Source organism: Cydia splendana, chromosome 13, assembly GCF_910591565.1.
Source record: "Cydia splendana chromosome 13, ilCydSple1.2, whole genome shotgun sequence".
NCBI lineage: Eukaryota > Metazoa > Arthropoda > Insecta > Lepidoptera > Tortricidae > Cydia > Cydia splendana.
The window spans coordinates 13,258,332-13,279,159 of record NC_085972.1 but is presented as its reverse complement, the minus strand read 5'-3'; the positions used below and the strand labels follow the sequence as shown (position 1 = coordinate 13,279,159).

At 37.8% G+C, this 20,828-nt stretch overlaps 3 protein-coding genes across 3 annotated transcripts in view; all 3 read right to left on the bottom strand.

The window, feature by feature from the left end:
• Window positions 1-3,602: 3,602 nt before the first annotated feature.
• Window positions 3,603-13,520, bottom strand: LOC134796126 (replication factor C subunit 5). The gene is made up of 8 exons (XM_063768094.1): window positions 13,359-13,520; window positions 13,212-13,276; window positions 13,007-13,134; window positions 12,212-12,374; window positions 7,204-7,363; window positions 5,500-5,714; window positions 4,454-4,531; window positions 3,603-3,814 (listed from the first exon to the last, which is right to left on the bottom strand). Exons 1-8 carry the CDS (start codon window positions 13,391-13,393, stop codon window positions 3,648-3,650), a joined length of 1,011 nt encoding a protein of 336 aa, XP_063624164.1. The 5' UTR covers window positions 13,394-13,520; the 3' UTR covers window positions 3,603-3,647.
• LOC134796129 (ras-related protein Rab-28-like) lies at window positions 7,613-11,524 on the bottom strand. The gene is made up of 4 exons (XM_063768096.1): window positions 11,147-11,524; window positions 9,471-9,647; window positions 8,677-8,910; window positions 7,613-7,813 (listed from the first exon to the last, which is right to left on the bottom strand). The coding sequence occupies exons 1-4, from the start codon at window positions 11,222-11,224 to the stop codon at window positions 7,613-7,615; spliced, it is 690 nt and encodes a 229-aa protein (XP_063624166.1). The 5' UTR covers window positions 11,225-11,524.
• A 2,014-nt stretch (window positions 13,521-15,534) lies between the features above and the next one.
• Window positions 15,535-20,828, bottom strand: part of LOC134796124 (cap-specific mRNA (nucleoside-2'-O-)-methyltransferase 1) — a 32,038-nt gene continuing 26,744 nt past the window's right edge. The window contains exons 13-14 of the mRNA XM_063768090.1: window positions 16,981-17,222; window positions 15,535-15,816 (exon numbers count right to left, since the gene is read on the bottom strand). Of these exons, the coding sequence (XP_063624160.1) occupies window positions 15,569-15,816; window positions 16,981-17,222 (490 nt within the window). The 3' untranslated portion in view covers window positions 15,535-15,568. The remainder of the gene's footprint in view (window positions 15,817-16,980; window positions 17,223-20,828) is intronic.

Sequence of the window (20,828 nt, the reverse complement as noted above, 5' to 3'; positions counted from 1 at the left end):
GAGTTTTATTTAAAGAAAACGTAATATAACAGGTAGTTAACTAGGTACAGACGTGTGCGCCGCGCCGGCGCGCCGCCGCCGCCGGGCTTTTTGACCACGCCGCCGCCGCCGATAAATGATCGGCGTGAAATCGGCGTGACCTTGAATGTTGTTAATTAGCTGTTTCAAGTTGGTTTTTGGATTACAAAATGGATTTTTTGTATTACTTATGTTACAGTTGTCAAATATACATCAATTATTAATTAAATGAAACTGAATAGCCAGTTGCAGAAACTATTTGACACACCAATTAAAGTAACTGAATAATCCTAAGTATTGACCGTCAACTGTTAACGAACGAACGAACGATATTTAAGTCAGGGAGCCACTTAGAATATGCTAACTATAGGCCCATAGCTATATTGTCTGTTATTGATAAGATTGTGGAAAAAATTGTTGTTAAACAAATAAGTTCGTTTCTGGAGCGCCACAAAATACTTTCAGAAACGCAACATGGATTTAGGAAAGGGCGCAGTACTGTTTCGGCCTTACTGGGCTTCGCTGACTATGTAAATGAATGTCTAGATTCCGGTAAACAATTAATAGCCCTTTATATTGATTATAAAAAAGCTTTTGACACCTTGGACCACGATATTTTATTACAAGCGATGGACGAATGCGGAATTCGTGGTCCCACAAATAAGTGGTTCAAACAGTTTCTGACCAATAGAAGGATACGCACGAGCGTCGCGGGAGTGACCGGGAAAGCAGCGGTCGTGGAGCTCGGGGTGCCGACCGGCTCGGTGTATGGTCCCGTGGGATATGCGATGCACGTCAATAGTGTATCCAATGTGGTAAATAACTGTCGAGTGTATATGTATGCAGATGACATGTGTCTACTTTATGCCTCAAAGGACGTATTAGAGATACAGAAGTGTGTTCAAGAAGACTTTGAAAGTATTACGAAGTGGGCACATGATAACGGAATCATACTGAATTTCTCCAAAACTAAATGCATGCATATACACTCGCCATACAATTATAAAGCAAAAACGATTAACCCACAGAGTTTGGATATATTAGGACACACATATGACTGTTTACATGCCAATAAGCGTAACTGTAACTGTGATAAGCTAGTATATGTAGAAACGTTTAAATACCTAGGTTTAACAATTGATAGGAACTTTAATTGGAAGCCACATGTCAACGATATATGTAATAGATTAAGGTCGGTACTGGCAAAGTTTTATCAACTAAAGAGTACATTAAATAAAAGCACATTACGAGTAGTATATTACGCACTTGCCGACTCCCTAATTAGTTATGGTCTTATTGTTTATGGCCGAACATTTATAACGTACATTAACGATATTAAAAAACTACAAATTAGATTAATTAAGTTCCTCGTTAGCAAAAAAGGTATGGAAGAATGCAACAAAGAGTATGATAAGTTATTCCCATTATGTAAGATCTTACCGGTACACAAAAAAGTTGAATATTTAATAGGTTTAGAGCATTACTACAGTGACGATCACAAAATAAAAATTAGCAATAAGTATAATACAAGACGTGTAAGAGAACAAAAACTAATACAAATAAAAACTACAAACTATTATGGCAAAAGAATGTCGCAACATATAGTACCAAAAATATTCAACAACATTAGTATACTACGGCAAACTCCCAAAGTAAGCAAAACTATATTAAAGTCTAAGTTAAAGGGTTTTCTGCTTGGTAATGAGACTAATGAGTCACCGTCAAATAGCTAATATAGGTAAGGTAAAATAAATGCTCATTTGTTTGTTGCTTAATTTAGAGATCATAATGTAAATCACAGAAACAACTGTAAACTTGTTAGAATTAAGTAAATGGGTCAAACACGTTTTTAGAAAAGGTCACTTCTGTGGACAATACGATAAAAGTTAACGACTCTGGTACATATAATATAACCCGTTTTTCATTATTATTATTATTTATGACTTGAGTCTCAAGTACTAGATACTATAAAACGGGTGTGACCCAAATAGGTTAAGTTACTTGCATAAAAAAGAGCGTATCTCGCCATCAAACTTCACAGTTTGGCGAGTTTTATGTTATTTATAAAATGTATTTTAGTGTATCATGAATAAAAAAAAAAAAAAAAAAAAAAAAAAAGGCTGCTGCTAGTGCTGCTTATACCTTGAACAGCTAGAAGAACAAACCCCTCCATTCTCAAAGAGCTCTATGTCGCCACTTATCTTTTTTCCAACATGCCATGGGTGAGCCCTTAGGTTCTTCGGACATATTATCCAACGCATGATGTGGAGAAACACATGAATTTAAGCCGAATGAATGGCAAACGTGCTCGAGTTGGAGCATGTCGAACGCTATGAAGAGGTCGGCTTGCAGCTGTCTGCACCATGCAGTCCATACGGCTTATCACCGCACGAAATGGAGACAAATTACATGTGGTCGCGAGCCTCAGAAATGAGAAAACGAGAAAGAAGATACGTCTCAGTGATCCTGGTGCTTGTACGACAAGAAGACCATTAAAAAGAAGCCATAGCAGTCCGCTATAGTCTAGCAAATGTCAAGGATATGTGGAGTTTTGTTTTGTTAAAGTACGTCATTTTTAATAGGATAAGCCATGGAAAGCTTGAGAAAACAGAGAGTTACAGATCGGATCGAAGGTCATTGGGACCAGGTAACCTCTTAATGCAAGCCAGTTACTAGGGAAAATAAGTTATTTTACCTATCCTATATTAGTTTACAAACCCTACTTTACTCACAGCATATTCAAACGATACGTAGTTAACTGACCAGTAACCTGCATTGATAAAATTTTCAAGAAAAACAACAAATTAATGATTTTTCTTAAGAAATCTGAAAGTCAAGGTCACGCCGATTTCACGCCGAAAACACGCCGCCGCCGCCGATTTTTCGGCAAACGCCGCCGCCGATCATTTTTTAATCGGCGCACACGTCTAACTAGGTATTCTCATCGATCAATCAACGGGTACCTCGTTATGCGTTTAGTTTAACACGAAAATCCACTTTCATGACTTTCACTATATCCCGCTGGGCTACCGGAAAAATATATTATACGTATAAACTTCATTCGCGCGATAGCGCTTCCTATCACGATTTATAAAGAATAAAATGTATAGGTATTTATGCCGTAAGACAAAAGAGAACCGATCATTAAATGAAAATACATTTCGATGAGAATTAGTAGAACTTCAGTTATTGGAATTCAATTCTAAAGGTCATGTTACAGAGTTATCGTTGATTGCCTTCATTACGAATGTAGAATTGGAGATCTTTCGGACTTATCTGGCCGCAAACTCTCGTGACTTGGCTGAAGCGACTGTATGTATGCAGTTTTGTCACATTACCTGTTGTTACGACAGCACTTCGTCCAGATAACTTGGGGCCAGTTGATCTAAGACCGATTGTCACGCTAAATGAGATAAAATCCAGTCATCTTTTTTGTAAAATTTGTTGAATAACAATACAAGATTCTCGATACCTAATGTTCAGTCTGCACATGATCCAGTTTGATATTAGTCACAGTCGACTATCGCGCATGACTATCTCAGGTCGCTTGCACGCCAAGGGTGAAGACAATAAAATCGTATGTCTTCTTTTTGAAATTTTATTTTATAAAAACACAAGATTCACAGTACCTATTGTTCAGCCTGCACTTGGTCGAGTTTAACTTGATCGCGGGCCACCTGGAAGGCGGCGATGAGCGCGGCGAGCTCGATGCGCTCGCTGCAGCCGCTGGCGAGGCGCGCCTCCGCGTCCGACATCTTGATCAGCAGGGACACGAGCACCTCCGGTGGCAACTTCACTGGAGAACAATAAACTCTTTGAAGCTCCTAGCACTTTTAGCAACATAATCTAATCGGTTCGGTGCTCTCTTAGCACAAGTGTCTTCTCACTTAAAAAGAGGCACCAGCGCAGATAGTGTAACTAGTTTTTAAGCTACCGAATAAAATATTTTTATAATTCCGTGAATTGGCACAGCTATTGCATGATTTTGAAGAAAGTCACCTACGTTAGAGCACGCCTTATTAGCTGATTATCCTCATGATTCCTTCATCGAAGAGTATTAGGGTATTCTATTGTAAAGTGGCGTCCTTGTCATATCTAATACATATGAAATCCATTCGATCACTCATTCGACCTATTGCCATGAGCTTTAGGGTTCATTTGGCGATTTTAGTTACATTGCGGACCATTGAGGTTACATCAACTCAGCTGACCGATCAAGTAACGCAATGTAATGAAACTCGCATACGAGTTCTCGCACAGTCTAAATGAGCCCTTAGTGAATCGACTTTAGACCTTTGCCTTAACAGGCTGCATAAAACCTTTTGTATCTTTAGGTCCGGTTGCATCAACTACAATCGAAGGATTAACGTAACACAACAGAGAGGCATAAAATAATCCATACAACAAAATATATGATTTAGTTAAATTTACTTACTTCTTTGTATAACCGTATGAACTTCTGTCAATATATCACTGAGAGCCAAGCCTTTTGCTATCTTGAGATCCTGTATATCTGAATAAAAGTTCAGAAAATATTGGCACAAGGTTCAATAGTTTCCGGCGACATCTAAATAGTTAGGTACATCTAAATACCAACTGTAACATAGAGCAGATGTTGGTTGGAAAAGGCACTTATCAGGTTCGAAGGACCATAATTCTACTTCACTTCTTTTATGAAAATTGCTAACAAAGACATCGTATGTTAGTAATATAAATTGACTTGTGATTAAATTGTGTAAAGCCCTTGAGACCTATTCGCAGTACCGTAAAATGGGGTGAGTAGGGATTGCGTGGAGAGTTGGGTTATGAATGGGGAGAGAAGGGATGCCAGGGGGGTGAGATGGTTTTTAAAGGCTACTGCTACCTAAATAATGTATTCGTATTACAAATGGAGCTATAGTGATATTCATAAGAAAAAAATCGATCCAACAATGTTCCAAAAACACCTTTGTATGAAATCTCATCTCACCCCAACTACGAGGTACTACGGGGTGAGGAGGGATTTTGAGTTTATCGGTAAAGTTATGAAAATCATAAAATAAAACTAAAATACAAACGCCCCGAACATTTATTATATATACCATTCAGTTTACATATGTAAAAATTAAATGTTATCGAGGTTTGAATGTCAGTTTTCTCCCTACTCACCCCATTTTATGGTATACATTTTCGTGTTTTGAATATTACATAGGTTCCCATTTTTTTCATTCTGCGGCGCACTTGCAAGTATAACCTAGCTAGCCTATTCGAAATAGATAGATAACATGAGGATGATTCCTCTCACGGCGCCCCTCTGCACTGTCTACCTCAGGGCGTCGCGTCGCCCAGTTTGGGAACCCCAGACCTAGATCGAATAGGATTTAGAGAATCTGACGCCAGAGAAGAATTAGTAAACCGACAAGGCATCTGGCATATGGCAAGTACTTATCAAATGACTCGCTCGCAACGAGTGCTTATTTAAAATTCGATTAAAAAGGATACTCTTAAAGCACGCAGCGAAGTCATTCTCATTGAGCAACCAGTTGAGAATCGCGTTGATGTCAGACCGCAGCGGGTGACCAACGCAAGTGTACACAGTGTCTTCTGTAACGCGGCGGTAGGCGAGCCACGTGCTTTGCAGTGTGTTGAGGACTTTACGCATGTCGCCGCCGGAGAGTGTGAGCAGCGCCTTTAGTCCATCTTCTGATATATCCACGCTACGGAACAAACACTACATTAATTATAATCTAAGAAATTCTTGAGCAGTCAGTTAGATATTCCCCAAAAACTCAAACTTATACCCATATGCCCAAAGAATAGAAATTCATAAAGAGGGTAAATATTCGTAAGAAAGTGTAAGAAAGTACAGTAGAGCGTAGAGTGATATGAAGAATACATAACTCATTCCTTAAAATAATCCTGGGACATGTTCTATGACTTTCACATGACATGGGACATGTTCTATGACGCTACTCTTTAGAATAAAATCTTGTAAATATTGAGCATTTACGTGCAGCTTATCTTACGTAAAGTACCTAACATAATATCAAAGATCCTTGTAGGATGATATATGCGATCTAGTACTCTGTATACTTTGACGACAGAAATATCTCAAAAACTTATATAACAATCATAGGTATTTAATCAGTAAACTAATTAACTTATCTAGAATAATGTGGAATGTAGACACACTAATACCAATTATCAATGCGAAACGTGTACCCAAGCAAAATAATCTGTGCGGTCAAACAATCACGTATCATATTAAATATCAACTAGGAGATTAATGAACCATTAATGTTATCTACTGGTATTTGACTATCAATATCATTGCCATTAGGTATATTTTATCTATAATTATTATGTCTGTGTTAGATGTACATTTGTAGTTTTGATGGCTGAACGTGTAAAAATATTTTTTTCAATTCGCAATAAAAGCAAATATTACATACAATACAAAACAAAATCGCATGAAAAAAAATGGCAGTGCAAAATTTTAACTGCAAAATGTGAACGAAACACAAAATGTACAAACCATTGTATCGTATAATTATATACAGTTCGCGCAGGGTATCAGAGGATTCGGAGGCAAAAGAAAGGAACGGGGGAGCGGGTCCCTGGGCGGTGATGTAAGAAACAAGTGTCGTTTATTTTCACTTACTCGTGCCACGTGATGCACAAAAACAGACAATAAGGTATACCTATTGGCAGACTAATTGGTGCAAATAAGGTTACAGTGAATCAATCATTCACAAAAAAATGCATAAGTAAAACAAGCATTGAAGATATTATAAAAATCTTATGGTAAAATAACATACATACATACACATACATACATATAATCACGCCTATTTCCCGGAGGGGTAGGCAGAGACCACGGATTTCCACTTGCTACGATCCTGACATACCTCTTTCGCTTCCTTCACTTTCATACACGCTCGTCGGTTTAGGGTGCTCTTGACCTGGCCTTTCTTCAGGATTTCCCCGATCTGATCAGAGAAAGTCCGCCGAGGTCTACCCCTTCCAACTCCCACTTCCACTTCCATGGTAAAATAAATAAAAATATATATAATCCTGAAGGACCCTAGGCTTTGCAGTGTATACTACTAACCTGACAAATTATTTAACGAATAAAAGTTCTCCGCGTACTTCTCTAATACTTTACAAATAAATATAAATAACAATAGGTAATGAGTAATGACTAACCCCTCAGCAGCTGCGACTTCGCGTAGGCGCGGCACGACCTGGGCGGCGTGCAGCGGCGCGAAGCGGAACCGCGTGCATCGCGACTGCAGCGCCGGGATGATCTTGCCGAGGTAGTTGCAGATTATGCAGAAACGCACGTTCTCCGTGTACTTCTCTATTACTGAAAACAAAGGTTTGTTCACATTGGCGTAAATATTTTGTATAGGTACTTCACATAGGAGTGAGTGGGTTAAGTAAGTATGATAGACGAAATCGGACGAATATACCCAAGTCACACAGATTAAATAGTTAATTATTGACTAGCTAGCTAGTCTATTGTGGGTCAAGGTTTGCAAGCTCCAATATGTTTTTAAACTTTTTAAGCTTCTAAGTATATACAATGAAACAACGACATATCAAATCAACGAGTTTATTGTAAAACGCAGACGGAGCTAGAAGCCCGCTGTACTCGTCTCAGAGCTTTCCTGTTCATGATGAGGGACTGCCGCGGCTCGGCAGCGGCGGGCGGGGGCTCCGGAGGCCGCGCGCGCCCGTTGCTCGCCGCCGGCGGCGCCGCGCGCACCTTCACGCCGATCACGCTCGCCACTAGGTTCGTGAACGCCGTGTTTACCTGCAAGTTTAAAATTACTGTTTTGGGCCCCAAAATAAATCAAGTACGAGTAGTTAGAATGAAAATAATAATCTCGTTAGGTACGTGACATAGGCACGGAAACGTGACGTATATTCCTAAATTTCTAGACATAGTTAGCAGTGTATACATATATTTAGATAGGGTATTTTCCTACTAGTCAAATCAGTTACTTTTTTAGAACTGTCAAAACGATTTGCTAATATAGAATTTATATGAAACAGATATGAAACATTACATCGTGACGTCACGGTCAACTCACCTTCTTTTTATATTTCTATCCGATTTATTAAATAGAACTTGTGTTTAAAAATAACTTGTATCTGTGTTTTTTTAATAATTATCTGGTGCTTTATTTCATGCATGGAGTAAAACAATTTATTTTAAATACAGTATATAACACTCTATTATAGGGAATTTCCTTAATGTCTTTAGTCCTTATAATGTGCACCTTTACATAACTACTAAGAGTTCTGTAGGAACACTAGCAACACGTTAACGACGTTCGATCGTTGACCCATTCCACAAGAATATCACTGATATGTCACGACTGAATATGATTCATTAGTGCTCAATTTTTTTTCATGATATAGGTGGAAAACAAGCAGACGAATCGCCTGATGGTAAGCAATTACCGTCGCCAACAGGCACCCCGCAACACATTAGTAACACTAAAGGGGTTTCTAATATGTTGCTGGCATTAAAGATGGGAGTACACTCCTTTCTCAAATCCTTCAATGTTTGTTTCATTTGTCACATTAAGCGAGTCTGCCATAATTTCCAAAGGCAAATCCTTAAAGATAAAAAGGCTTATTCTAGCTTAACATAAAACATTCATTACTCACCATTTCTCCCGTCCTCGCTGAACCTTTATAATTCTCTAGTAAATGCTCGGAAGCAAACTTCTGCACGCACGACAGCCGCACGGCCCTCTGGTGCTCCAAGTCAGACTTGTTGCCAAACACGGCCAGTAGAGGCTTCTTCACTTCCACTTCAAATATGTTCTTTACAGTCGTGATCCAAGTGTTTAGATTCTCGAAACTTTGTAAATTCGTTAGGTCATAAACAAATAATACTACCTGAAAGGAAAAGACATTCGTCAAATTTGACAGCCGGCTTAGTACGGTAACTCCGCGACACTAAATATTTTGTCCGCGAGACAGACTATCGGTCGTTTTCTAACTAGGTATATTAATTAGAGAGCGACAGGTAGTCTATGCCGCGGGCGAGATACTGTCGCGACGCTCCTGTGCTAAGCCTACTGAGCTCACTAGCTGAAAACATGCATTTCAAATAATGTATACTTATAACCAAGCACAACATTACTTTGGATCTGTTGTAGTGAGCAGGCGAGTTTCCTGTCAAGACAGACATTTTATAGCGAAAATACTTTGTGCATGCCTAAAAACATAACCCACAAAGTTAAGGCTATGGGAATGGTTATATTTAACGTACGATTTAAAAAAAAAAGTAAAACTTAAAAGCAGTTTTCTATCAGCAAATGAGCATTGACATTTATGACCAGCAAATCTTAGATAGGTTTACGCTTATGGTACAGTCTTCGCCACTCTAAGCGCCTTGGTGCTCCTCAGACAGCATTTACCAACTTCTGTAGGGTCACTACATTGGATGTGCTCACATCAGTAGCATAGAGGTAGTTTTCCAGCATGCGCGTGGCGAGCGCGTTGCCGGCAACGTCGCACAGCTGCAACGGCACGGCGGGCCGCAGCCCGAGACACTGCCCCGCCATCACCTCGGCGCCCTGCGTGCCGCCGGCGGCCGCGGCGCCGCCCAAATAGCGCGCGCATAGGCTGCTCTAAAACACATACCCAGATACATTTTTTTTTAGTTTTATTAAGGTGGGATCAGACGGTTCATTTATTGTTCATTTTCTACTTTCATTATTCATCTTTCACTCAAAGTGACACGTCTGAACACAAAATGAACCAAAAATGAAAAATAAATTCATTAGTGAAAGAATCCAACAATGTTGGATATTTTCATTCGGCATCTTTCACTCGCACTCCGAATGAACAGTGTGAACACAGAAATGAACGTTCATTCGGATTTTGCATATTTTTCTCGAATCCTGTGGGTATACTACCTACTATCTAGCTAGACAAAGATAACGTAAAAGCAATAAAATGGTGTTCAAGTGGAACGAACAAAGTAGGATATATATGCTACTTCTAGGTACTCTGAATAAATATCGCCAGTAGCAAGGTATCGCAGTACAATTTGGAGTTTTATTCGGCTAGGTATACTGTCTCTCATTAAAGTGTTTTCTTTCATTATTAACGGACTTACTAATAATAAAAGTCCTACAAAATTACTTTAAGTCATGCAAATGATTGCAATACGATTTCGGATCTTCATCGGCTACTTCTCTCAGCAATGTATTTGAGGCTCCAAATAAATTTCTTCTTGCGATCCAAGATCGCAGCCACTACCGACGACGCTTTCTTTGCATCTTGTTTGTTAAAATCTTTATTAAATGATCATAAATTAAACTTATACCATGAAGCACTACTTCATTCGACGCCATAGTGGAAGAAAAGAAAAAATGAATAATCTTTCCACAGCAGCCGTGTGAACGTGAAATGAAAGGAAAATGAAACATTCACTCGAGTGAACATTCATCCGAGTGAACCGTCTGATACCACCTTTACTATGTAGCTTTCTGCTGACGGTACTTCACATCTGATTTTCGATTTAGTGGTAGGTGTTCCATCTTATTAATCCTTTTTCAGGTTCAAGCATATTGCCAATATAATTTCAACCCTAGCACTCTGATTTAATATTTTTATTAAGAGCTGTAGTTTTAATTAATGATTTATATTTGCCACTCTGATGCGATGATGAGTAATATGATATGTCTCGTCTGGGCACGGCCGTGCCTCCAGATTATGTAAATAGTTTGTAAATAATGTATAGTTATAGGTTAAAACAAAACATAATTTGCATGCCTAGATTATTGGCGAAATGTGCTGAACTCGCAAAATTGCATGTTAACATCAAATTTCTGTACCTACCACATTTCTAACAAATAAATTTCTATTTCTATTTCTATAAGGTTTAAATTAGATTGCACTTTTGCAAAAAAACAACATATTTACCTTGAAGTATTAACTAGGTATTAACCTAGATTGGTGCGGCCTGGAAGAGGGTTCACACGCAATTAAAGTAAAAAAGTTGAAATTATAACTATTTATTAAAGTAAAAAAGTTGAAAGTTTATAATTATTTAATAACATTATTCCTAGATAAAGTAACTGATTAACTGCGAAAGCAATTAAAATATTAGAAAGGTATTTACTTTGCCAGTAGATGGTTCACCAACAACTGTAATTTTAACTGTTCTATTCTGTAGTTCATCTTCTTCACTGTCCGACATTGTATTTTGAATTGTATAAAAACCATAAAAATAAAATTAAAAAACTAGTTTGAGAAGTTGTTGCAAAGTACTTAAAGTTAACACTGTTACTATTAATTGTAGTTAATACATTATAATTTACTATATAATGTTCTTTTTATAAATATATCTTTTTAATTTAATTGAAGTAGTCAACAAATGGAATCACAGTGACAAGAGTTTCATATTTCTTAGAAAACTTTTGTAATGTTTGTACAAGCAAATCACCATAGCAACAGAACAAATCATACAACCCAAACAAGTGAATGTCATGTCATACATAATATATTGTGTGGCATTAAGGGTCGGTTGCACCAAACCATCAGTCACCGTTAAAGCGTTCGTTAAATGTTATTGTATGGGAAGTTTCATAGATCTCTGCTGCATGACGTTGATCAGTCTGTTAACTGTGGTTGGTGCAACTGGCCCTAAGTGATTGCTGCTTCAATAACAAATGGTTATAAAGGTCATTGAGCAGTTATTTTTAATATTTTATTATGTATTTGGCACATAAATATGTATGAATTATACTGACTAATATTATAATATTAGTTAGTTTTACAATCAAATAAACACTTATAAGATTTCTTAAACTACATGATTTGTGGCTTTCCAACACACAACGGACCCATTTTATATGAAATTCCTATAGGAATTCTGATATAATGGTCCTTATTGCACATGAAGCATAAGAACCCTTCTCTATGAAAAGCCACATTTATCATATAACCTGCAGAACAGACCTGCCCAATACTAATTTTGGCATTCCAAATTGTTGTGTTCTTCTTTCCTTTTTATTAATATTTAAGGTTATAAAAGTTTGTCTGTAGTGTCCATAATAAATGTTTGTTTTAGGTTATAAGCCTTTAAAGTTATTTAATTACATTCTATTGATAAAAAAATTGCACTAAACACATTTGTAAAACATTTACATTCAATATTATTAAGAAAAACTTAAAATCTACTTACTTCTGCGAAGTGCATTCTGTGCATCATTGGTCATGGCATCTGCTTCATCCAGGATTATCAACTTTGGCCCGGCTTTGAAAATAGTTCTTGTGGAGGCAAAACTCAGTATCTGTCCTCGCACAATACCTATGCCTCTGTCATCTGATGCATTCAACTCTAACACCTGTGAAGATTATCATATACTCAGTGCATTTCAATTAAATGTAAGCAATACGATAAAAACATAATATTATTGACACTGAAAGCATTTTATCGACACAAAGTTATTTTATGCTTTTTAAATAAATATTATCTTCATGCATTGATATAACTGTAACTAATGTAAAGAACATATACAATAATTACAGGGCCCAAGAGTCCTAAGACACAGCCAGGTTTGGGTTCTCCAGACATCCCATTTATCCTCGTAAGACCCAAGCCAATTTTTGCGCTTTTGAGTTTGGAACTTTCTTTTATCTCTATAAGAGTTCATAACTCATATTTAATTTGTACTTATACAAGTACACGGGGACTTAAGAGGTTAAATATTCATTGTTTCCTCAAGGAATTCAGCTACAATCTATAATCAATACATTGAACTTTTTCAATAGCATTACAGTGCCAATAAAAGCACTCACAGGTAGAATTTACATGTACCATTTAAGGATGAATCTTTTTAGATTTTTTAATGATAAAAAAATCTACAAAAAGCAGGGTTAGTACAGGTTTCTAAGAAAAAAATATCAACTGTTGTATTTCGCATTGCATATAGGGTTAACTATGCATATGGAATATACACAATTGTTAAATACTAACCATAGAATTGAATTGCTGAGGAGTATACATTTGTTTGGCACATGCTAGAATCGTAGATGTCTTGCCAGTTCCAGGGGGGCCGTAGAACAGTAAATGTGGTAACTGGTTCTCCTTCATAAACTGGTTGACTGGAAAAAACAAGAAAACAGTAATTCACTGTATTCCACACTTGATAACCTTACAAAATGAAGTTGGAAATACTTACTTGTTTTGATAATATCATCGTGAGATACTAAGTCTTCTAGTTTAGACGGACGATATTTTTCAACCCTGTACAGAAAATACAGTAGATATTAACGTGTATTCAAAATTGTTTTAAAAATAATGCCGGTTTATTGAAAGGTGTACTTACCACGGCAAGTTTTTCGTAGCGTCGCCTTGAGTCATTATGAGCGAAACAATATGTTGCTATATTTATTTTACTTAAGATTGGTATACAAATTAAATTAAATGAGAATAAAACAACAAGAAAAACTCTAAACGTTGAAATCGCGCTCAAATTGCAAAACATTCATCTGATTCGTCTCTGATCTGACGTTTTGACTTGACATTGACAACCCGTTAGTAGTGTTGCTATACTAAAATGTGTTGTTGTATAAAAATCACAGAACACCGCCTCTAGAAACCTAATATTGGCCATTTTGTTCCCGACGCAAATCACCAAACTGTGAGGTGCGGGAGGGGTGCTCACGGCGTTGCGATTGGTCGTTTCAAACATGGCGCGCTGACACGTGTAAGCGTAGGGATGGGACATGTTCATTACAGGTAGTGGGTACTGCTACCAGTGATACCGAAATTTATTGTGGTAAAATTGTTACCAATTTAGAATACTTAGAGTAAACTTACTTAATAATTATATTGATTAATTTAATATTTCATTAAGTAATTTAACAATGTACCTGAAATGTTTACTTAACATATTAGGGCATTTCTGTTTAAAGTACCCAGAACATGAATTTTAAAGTTTAGAATTTTTATATTATTTCCACTCAGAATCGCAATCTCTTTCGATACGAGAAAAAAGTGTCGCCAAAATCTCATACAATTATTTTCTTTTGTCCGTTTTATTAAGGTCATAGAAGGTTGTATTGAAAACATATTCAAATGGACCAATAACATATGCCTATTACAAATCAACTCCGAGTTGTCTCACACTTCTTTGAAGTTCATCATCAGGTCCATTTCGTGACATGAGACCTAACTGCTCACCTAGAGGATTCTAAAAAACCCATACAGCATATGTCTATCACAAACCAACACCGAGTTCCCTCGCACTTCTTTGAAGTTCATCATCAGGTCCATCTCGTGACATGCGGCCTAACTGCTCCGCCAGGCCAGCCTAGAGGATTCTAAAAAACTTACACAACATATTACCTATATATTATGTCTAAAATGGTACAATACGGTATGACGAAGCACGAAGTTTCCGCAACTGAAAAACCATCATCGTCACATCACTAGTCCGAAGGGAAAGGGATAGCGCATTGCATTTTCAAGTTGACGAAAAGGGACGGACATACTTCGCCTCTGCTTACGACCAGTATAAAATGAACCCCGCGGACAAGAAACATTATTCAATGAAATAATGAAATTGACTTTCCTGTGGGATGTTATTCCATCTGTTTCGTAAGTAGATGTCTTAGATGACTTGCCACACCATTTTACGCTGCAATATCCCATGATTTCCCAATGAATTCAATAGTTTACGATTTATTTTCTTAGACTCGTGAATACTGCTAACAGGTCGTAACCTTGGGCGCAACTGATCGGAGCGGCGCGCGAACAATCTTATATTTGACCTATACACCATACGGGCGGTGGCCGCGAGTCGTCCTATAAGCTCGGTCTATAGGGGTTGGTCTGTGATAAAAATAGAAGAGTAATATAGACGGTCAAGCAAATCTTGTCAGTAAAAAAAGGCGCGAAATTCAAATTTTCTATGGGACGATATCCCTTCGCGCCTACATTTTTCAAATTTGCCGCCTTTTTCTACTGACAAGATCTGCTTGACCAAGTATAAATGCGCCGTGTGCAAATGTTCCGGCGCTTAAAAGTGCTTCACACACCTTATTTAAAATTCAGGAACTGGCGACTACGCAGCTATACGGTAGAGATATTTGCATCTCACTTCTACGTACTGCTGCGTCCCTGTCGTCAGTTATCTACCACGAATATCGAAATTTCGTCATCTGCCTGTCTCTCTACCGTTCCAATATGCAAGTGTGATAGAGAGGGAATTCATGAAAATTCTCGTTTCGCGGTAGGCCCTCTGAATTAAGTAAGGGTGTGAAGTGCTATACCCGTTAGATTACATTACACTATTTCTCTTGTACCCTGCATGTCGTTGTCGTTGCACTATCCATCAAGTGCCCTAACTCTAGGTGATCCTAGGAAGTGTAGTCTAAACCGGTTGTATTTGCAAGAGTTGTATTTGAGTTGTGTTTTATATTTAGGGATGCCGCCGCTGAAAGACATCCCTATAGTATCATGTATCACCACTATCCTTAGGGGTATTAAGTTAAACGAGCTTTGTAAAGAAACTTCATATTTAATTTCATTAAATCATCTTTTAGTCTTATGTTCTATGAAGCCCTCCAACTGTGCCCGAGTAAGGCCTCTATGCGGCAGTCCCTCAAAAATGGCGCACGCTGCTTCTTCCCAGTTCCACATGACCCGCTGCGTGTAAGCTTCGACCAGGTCGAGACCTGCCTCCTCCACGATATGGAACAAGCTCAAAGGCTTTTTGTCCTTGCCGATTCCGAAGTAGTATTTTCGACCGCATTTTTTTGAAATGTGTGCCTGCCATGGTTCTGAAATATGAAAATGGTTGATGGATTTTATCAATCACTCACCATATGAAACCAATTTATTGTGCTGCCTACTATTAAAGTCACACGACGGCCTTATCTCGAAAATTGACGAGAGGAGTAAAATTGAAAAGTTTCCGATCGAACGTGAAAACAGTGCTGCTATATGAATGCGAGACGTGGAGGATCACTATGACATCACGCGATCGCATCGACGGATCCAAGTGTTTGTTAACCGGTGCCTTCGACAGATTCTCGGGATATATATACACGGTGTAACATGAGTAAACCGAATCATTTTAACAGCGTATTCCTGATCATATTTAGAGACAAAAATGTCCTATAAACTTTTTTTTTAAAACGCCTAGTTTCAGAGATAATATTAATTTAAAAATAAACAAGTTTTTGTTGTCACATAATGTAAAAGGCTTTTTTGATGGTAATGTTGCTGCTATGGGACGTAGTCTAAATATCCTTATTGATAGATGTCAAAAAGTGACAAGTACCACTTTGCAAAAAGAAGGTATTGCGAAAAAAAAATGTAAAAATCAATTTTAAGTAACAAGTTCACCAATAACATTTATTTTTTATGTACAAATACATTCAAAAAATTGAAAAAAAACAAAACAAAAAAAATTTTTTTTTGGCGAAATTGACCTAAACTCATATTAGATTTTTTCTTTCTTTTGACCTCAGAAATGCGTGGTTAAAATTATTCGGTTTCCTCATGTTACACCGTGTATATACTGGCCCGAGAGAATATCTAATGAACGCCTATTACTCCTATTAGATACCTGCCGCGAAACCCCGATCGGTCACCAGATCCCGTGCCGCAAGTGGACCTGGATCGGTCACACTCTTAGAAGGGATCCCGACCACATACCTAAGCAAGCCCTAGAATGGACCCTGCAAGGCAAGAGAGGAGCAGGCCGTCCCAAACAATCCTGGCGGCGCTCAGTGCCATTTGAGTTGACAGCAATCGGGCTATAATGGCCCGAGGCGAAGCACGCAGCCCAAGGCAGAACGAGGTGGCGGCGCACTGTGGACGCCCTCTGCCCCACCTAGGGGACATAGGACTTTAAGTCAAGTAAGTCAATTGTGCTGCCTCCTGCCTGCCCTGAAATGGACCTAAAAATCATATAAAATATACCATGAAATAATACCAACCTCTTATCTCTTTAAGAAAGAGTACAGATCCAACAACATGAAACATTTCCATATTAGTAATCCTGTCCGGTATATCCATAGTTAGAGCTCTCCTCACTCTCTTCATGGCTCGGCACTCCAGGTTGTTCACGACCGCAGGGAAGTCTTCCATGTTGAAGAGCCGCTTGCATTTGATTGGTAGTGCGTTACTTTTGTCGTAGGGCTTGTCGAGCGCCGCGCAAAATAGCCCGCACTGATGTATCCTAAAACGTCGTGTTTTACATAATACGAATGATTGATATAGTTTTTATATACTATTTGATTTTCTACCCCATCTTTATTACAAGTCTATATTACAAGAATGTTACAAGTAGGCGGTGTATTTTAAATATCGACTTTATTTTGCTAGTGTTAAAGTGGAAAATCAAATGAATTAAAAGTATGTGTCAATCATAAACTGTATATGTGGTATTATCTATGAAAAGGGACCTTATTGTCGATGGCGCTTACGACACTAACATCGATGAGCACAAAACGTAGTAGTTTAAAATTGGGGATTCTGGCCCAGTTTAGTTATTTTGATTTCCAATTTAGCAATTAAGTTTCTTTGATTACTGGAATATTCAATGTTGCTGTCTATCCAATGCGGAGGTCAATTTATGTTATGTGACGCTGATGAACTTATCAGTCATCGGGTTTAAAGGTCCCTTTGTAGTTTTTTATAAATAACTCGTAAACGGTGACCTGTAGCAAAAATGTTCTGATACATAAGTAATCTGCGTAAAATTGTCTACATTAAATATTCTATAAACTTTTTCGCTAGGATCAGTATTTAAAAAAATATTTAAGGTAAAAAGTTAAATATGATCAATTGTTAATATTTTTTGTAAATAACTCGTAAACGGTGGCCTGTACCAAAAAATGTTCTGATACATAAGTAATCTACTTAAAATCTACTCACACCAGAGGATGCTGAAGACCGGACGCTTAGCTAAAACGCTAGGTTGAAGGAGAAGAAGATTGATCCTAGCGAAAAAGTGTATAGAATATTTAAGGCGCTCTTATACTCGAGTTTTACGTTTTCAAGGGGGTGAAGCAGACGAGTGGTAGAACGGGCAGGCGGGCGCCCCGCGCGGCGCACCGCACCATTCCCGCGCAGCACGTCTACGTCCTTATTCTGACGACATCGGTATTCTGAATCGTCAGTTCCGGGATTTTTAGTTCGGCAATTAATATTGAAAAAGATTTATTAGCCAATTCGAATTTTGATGAGTACTTAATGAAATTAAAAACCGGACAAGCGCGAGTCGGACTCGCCCACTGAGCCCACCGAGGGTTCCGTACTTTTTAGTATTTGTTGTTATAGCGGCAACAGAAATACATCATCTGTGAAAATTTCAACTGTCTAGCTATCACGGTTCGTGAGATACAGCCTGCTGACAGACGGACGGACGAACGGACGGACAGCGGAGTCTTACTAATAGGGTTCCGTTTTACCCTTTGGGTAGGGAACCCTAAAAATGGTAGGTAAGACGGTGAGGTCGGTGAGTGTACCTAAATAATTATTAATTATATGTATACAATATGAGTGTATACTTGACTGATCATGTTTTTGTAAAAATCGATTTCGACTGGCAAAACATATTAACCGGGCAACCGGGTTTTTTAACCTAATTAGACCCCGCTGAATCCGAAATTGCCGGTTGATTGATCGAATTCTTGACTGGAAGTGAGATAGTTGATATTAAAGGTCCCTTTTTTTTAGTTTTTCGTAAATAACTCTTAAACGGTGGCGCATAGCAAAAATTTTCTTAAACATAAGTAATCTGCATAAAATTGCCTACAAGAAAGATTCCGTACAATTGTTCGCTAGGATCAATATTCAAAGAGATATTAAGGCGGGAAAGTTAATTATAATCAATTTTTGAAGGTCTCTTTTTTTAGTTTTTCGTAAATAACTCGTAAACGGTGGCCAATATAAAAAAATGTTAAACGTTAATAATCGACACAACATTTTCAATAACAAAAGATTTAGTAGATTTTTAGCAGGGATCAATATTTAAAAAGATAATAAAGAGGGAAAGTTAATTATAATAAATTCTAAGGTTCCTTGTTTTTATTTTTTCGTTAATAATTTGAAAAGTATGACTCATAGCAAAAACAAATTTTACACAAATAATAAACATAAAATTTCCTACAAGAAACATGTAGAACACTTTTCGCTAGGATCAATATTTAAAAGACAAAGCATCCGGTAAGTCAATTATAATCAATTTTAAAGTCCCTTTTTAGTTTTTTGTAAATAACTCGTAAACGGTGTCCCATAGCACAATAGGTTTTTATGAATAAATAATCTCCATAAAATTTTCTGCAAAAAACATCTGAACACTTTTCTCTAGGATCCATATTTAAAACGATATTAAAGGAAGAAAGTTAATCACATTCAGTTCACAGGTCGCTTTTTTTTCGTAAATAACTCTTAAACGGTTGCAACGGGGGCAGTTGTAAAAAATATTATACGTAAATATTGAACATAAAATTGTCCACAAAAAAGGTTTTGTACACTTTTTCGCTACGATCAATATTTAATGAGGTATTAAAGGGGGTAAGTTAATTATAATCAATTTCCAGGTCCCTATTTTAAGTTTTTCGTAAATGACTCGTAAACGGTGGCCCATAGCAAAATAGGTTCTTAATGTTAACTAACCCCCCTTGGCTAAAAAGTGGCCTCCATGTTTAAAATTCATTTGTTTACGTAAGATGTCCGTCTTTGGGTCACGAATTTACATGTGTGTACCAAATTTCAACTTAATTGGTCCAGTACTTTTGAAGAAAATGGGCTGTGACAGACGGACAGACAGACAGACAGTCGCACGAGTGATCCTATAAGGGTTCCGTTTTTTCCTTTTGAGGTACGGGACCCTAAAAACTAAAAAAAGTGACATGTGAATTGATTGTAATGAACTTTCTTCCTTTAATATCGTTTTAAATATTGATCCTAGAGAAAAGTGTTCAGATGTTTTTTGCAGGAAATTTTATGTAGATTATTTATTCATAAAACCTATTTTGCTATGGGACACCGTTTACGAGTTATTTACAAAAAGTTAAAAAGGGACTTTAAAATTGATTGTAATTAACTTGCCGGCTGCTTTGTCTTTTTAAATATTGATCCTAGCGAAAAGTGTTCTACATGTTTCTTGTAGGAAATTTTATGTTTATTATTTATGTGTGATCAACAGGGTAAAGACCGGTAGTGATCACCGAATCGTAAGAGGCACACTGAATATCAATATTAAACTTGAAAGGTCCAGCCTGATGAAGTCTACGCTCCGACCTACTCGAGCCCATGTTCAAAACCCCGAAAGCTTTCAACTCGAGCTCTCTAACCGCTTTGCTTGCCTAGAGAACTTGGCTTCAGTGGACGAAATCAACGGCGGGCTAGTGGAAACTGTCCACACAGTAGGGTCTAAGTTTTTTAGACCCCGCCGTAAAGATAGACCTCAGAAATTGACCGAGCAAACCTTAAACCTCATGGCTGAACGACGCTCGCTACAGTTGCAGTCTCCCGATGACGCGGAGTCATATAGGCAGCTCAATAGACGTATATCTAAGTCCTTGCGACATGATCTGCGTCTCTTTAATACTAACCGTATTAAAGAGACTATTGAGCGAAACCAAGGCTCCAAAGTGTTCGCAAAGGACAAAGCAACGCAAGCAAAGCAAGGGTCTATTGGGCAAAGCCAGCTGACAAAGCTGAAACGGGAAGATGGCAGCATAGCGTCGAGCAAAGCGGAGGTTTTAGGTGAGATCGAGAGGTTCTATGGACAGTTATACACTTCGATCGCAAAGCCCGTTGACAGCTTGGTAGG

Coding starts and splice junctions, on each gene's coding strand:
- LOC134796129 (XM_063768096.1), bottom strand. CDS start 11,224: ATGTCGGACAGTGAAGAAGATGAACTACAGAATAGAACAGTTAAAATT. Junction 8,911..9,470: donor ACTACCTCTATGCTACTGAT/GTGAGCACATCC, acceptor TTTTCCTTTCAG/GTAGTATTATTTGTTTATGA. Junction 7,814..8,676: donor CAGCGAGGACGGGAGAAATG/GTGAGTAATGAA, acceptor TTAAACTTGCAG/GTAAACACGGCGTTCACGAA.
- LOC134796126 (XM_063768094.1), bottom strand. CDS start 13,393: ATGACTCAAGGCGACGCTACGAAAAACTTGCCGTG. Junction 13,135..13,211: donor CGATGATATTATCAAAACAA/GTAAGTATTTCC, acceptor TGTTTTTTCCAG/TCAACCAGTTTATGAAGGAG. Junction 5,715..7,203: donor GAAGTCGCAGCTGCTGAGGG/GTTAGTCATTAC, acceptor TTTGTTCCGTAG/CGTGGATATATCAGAAGATG.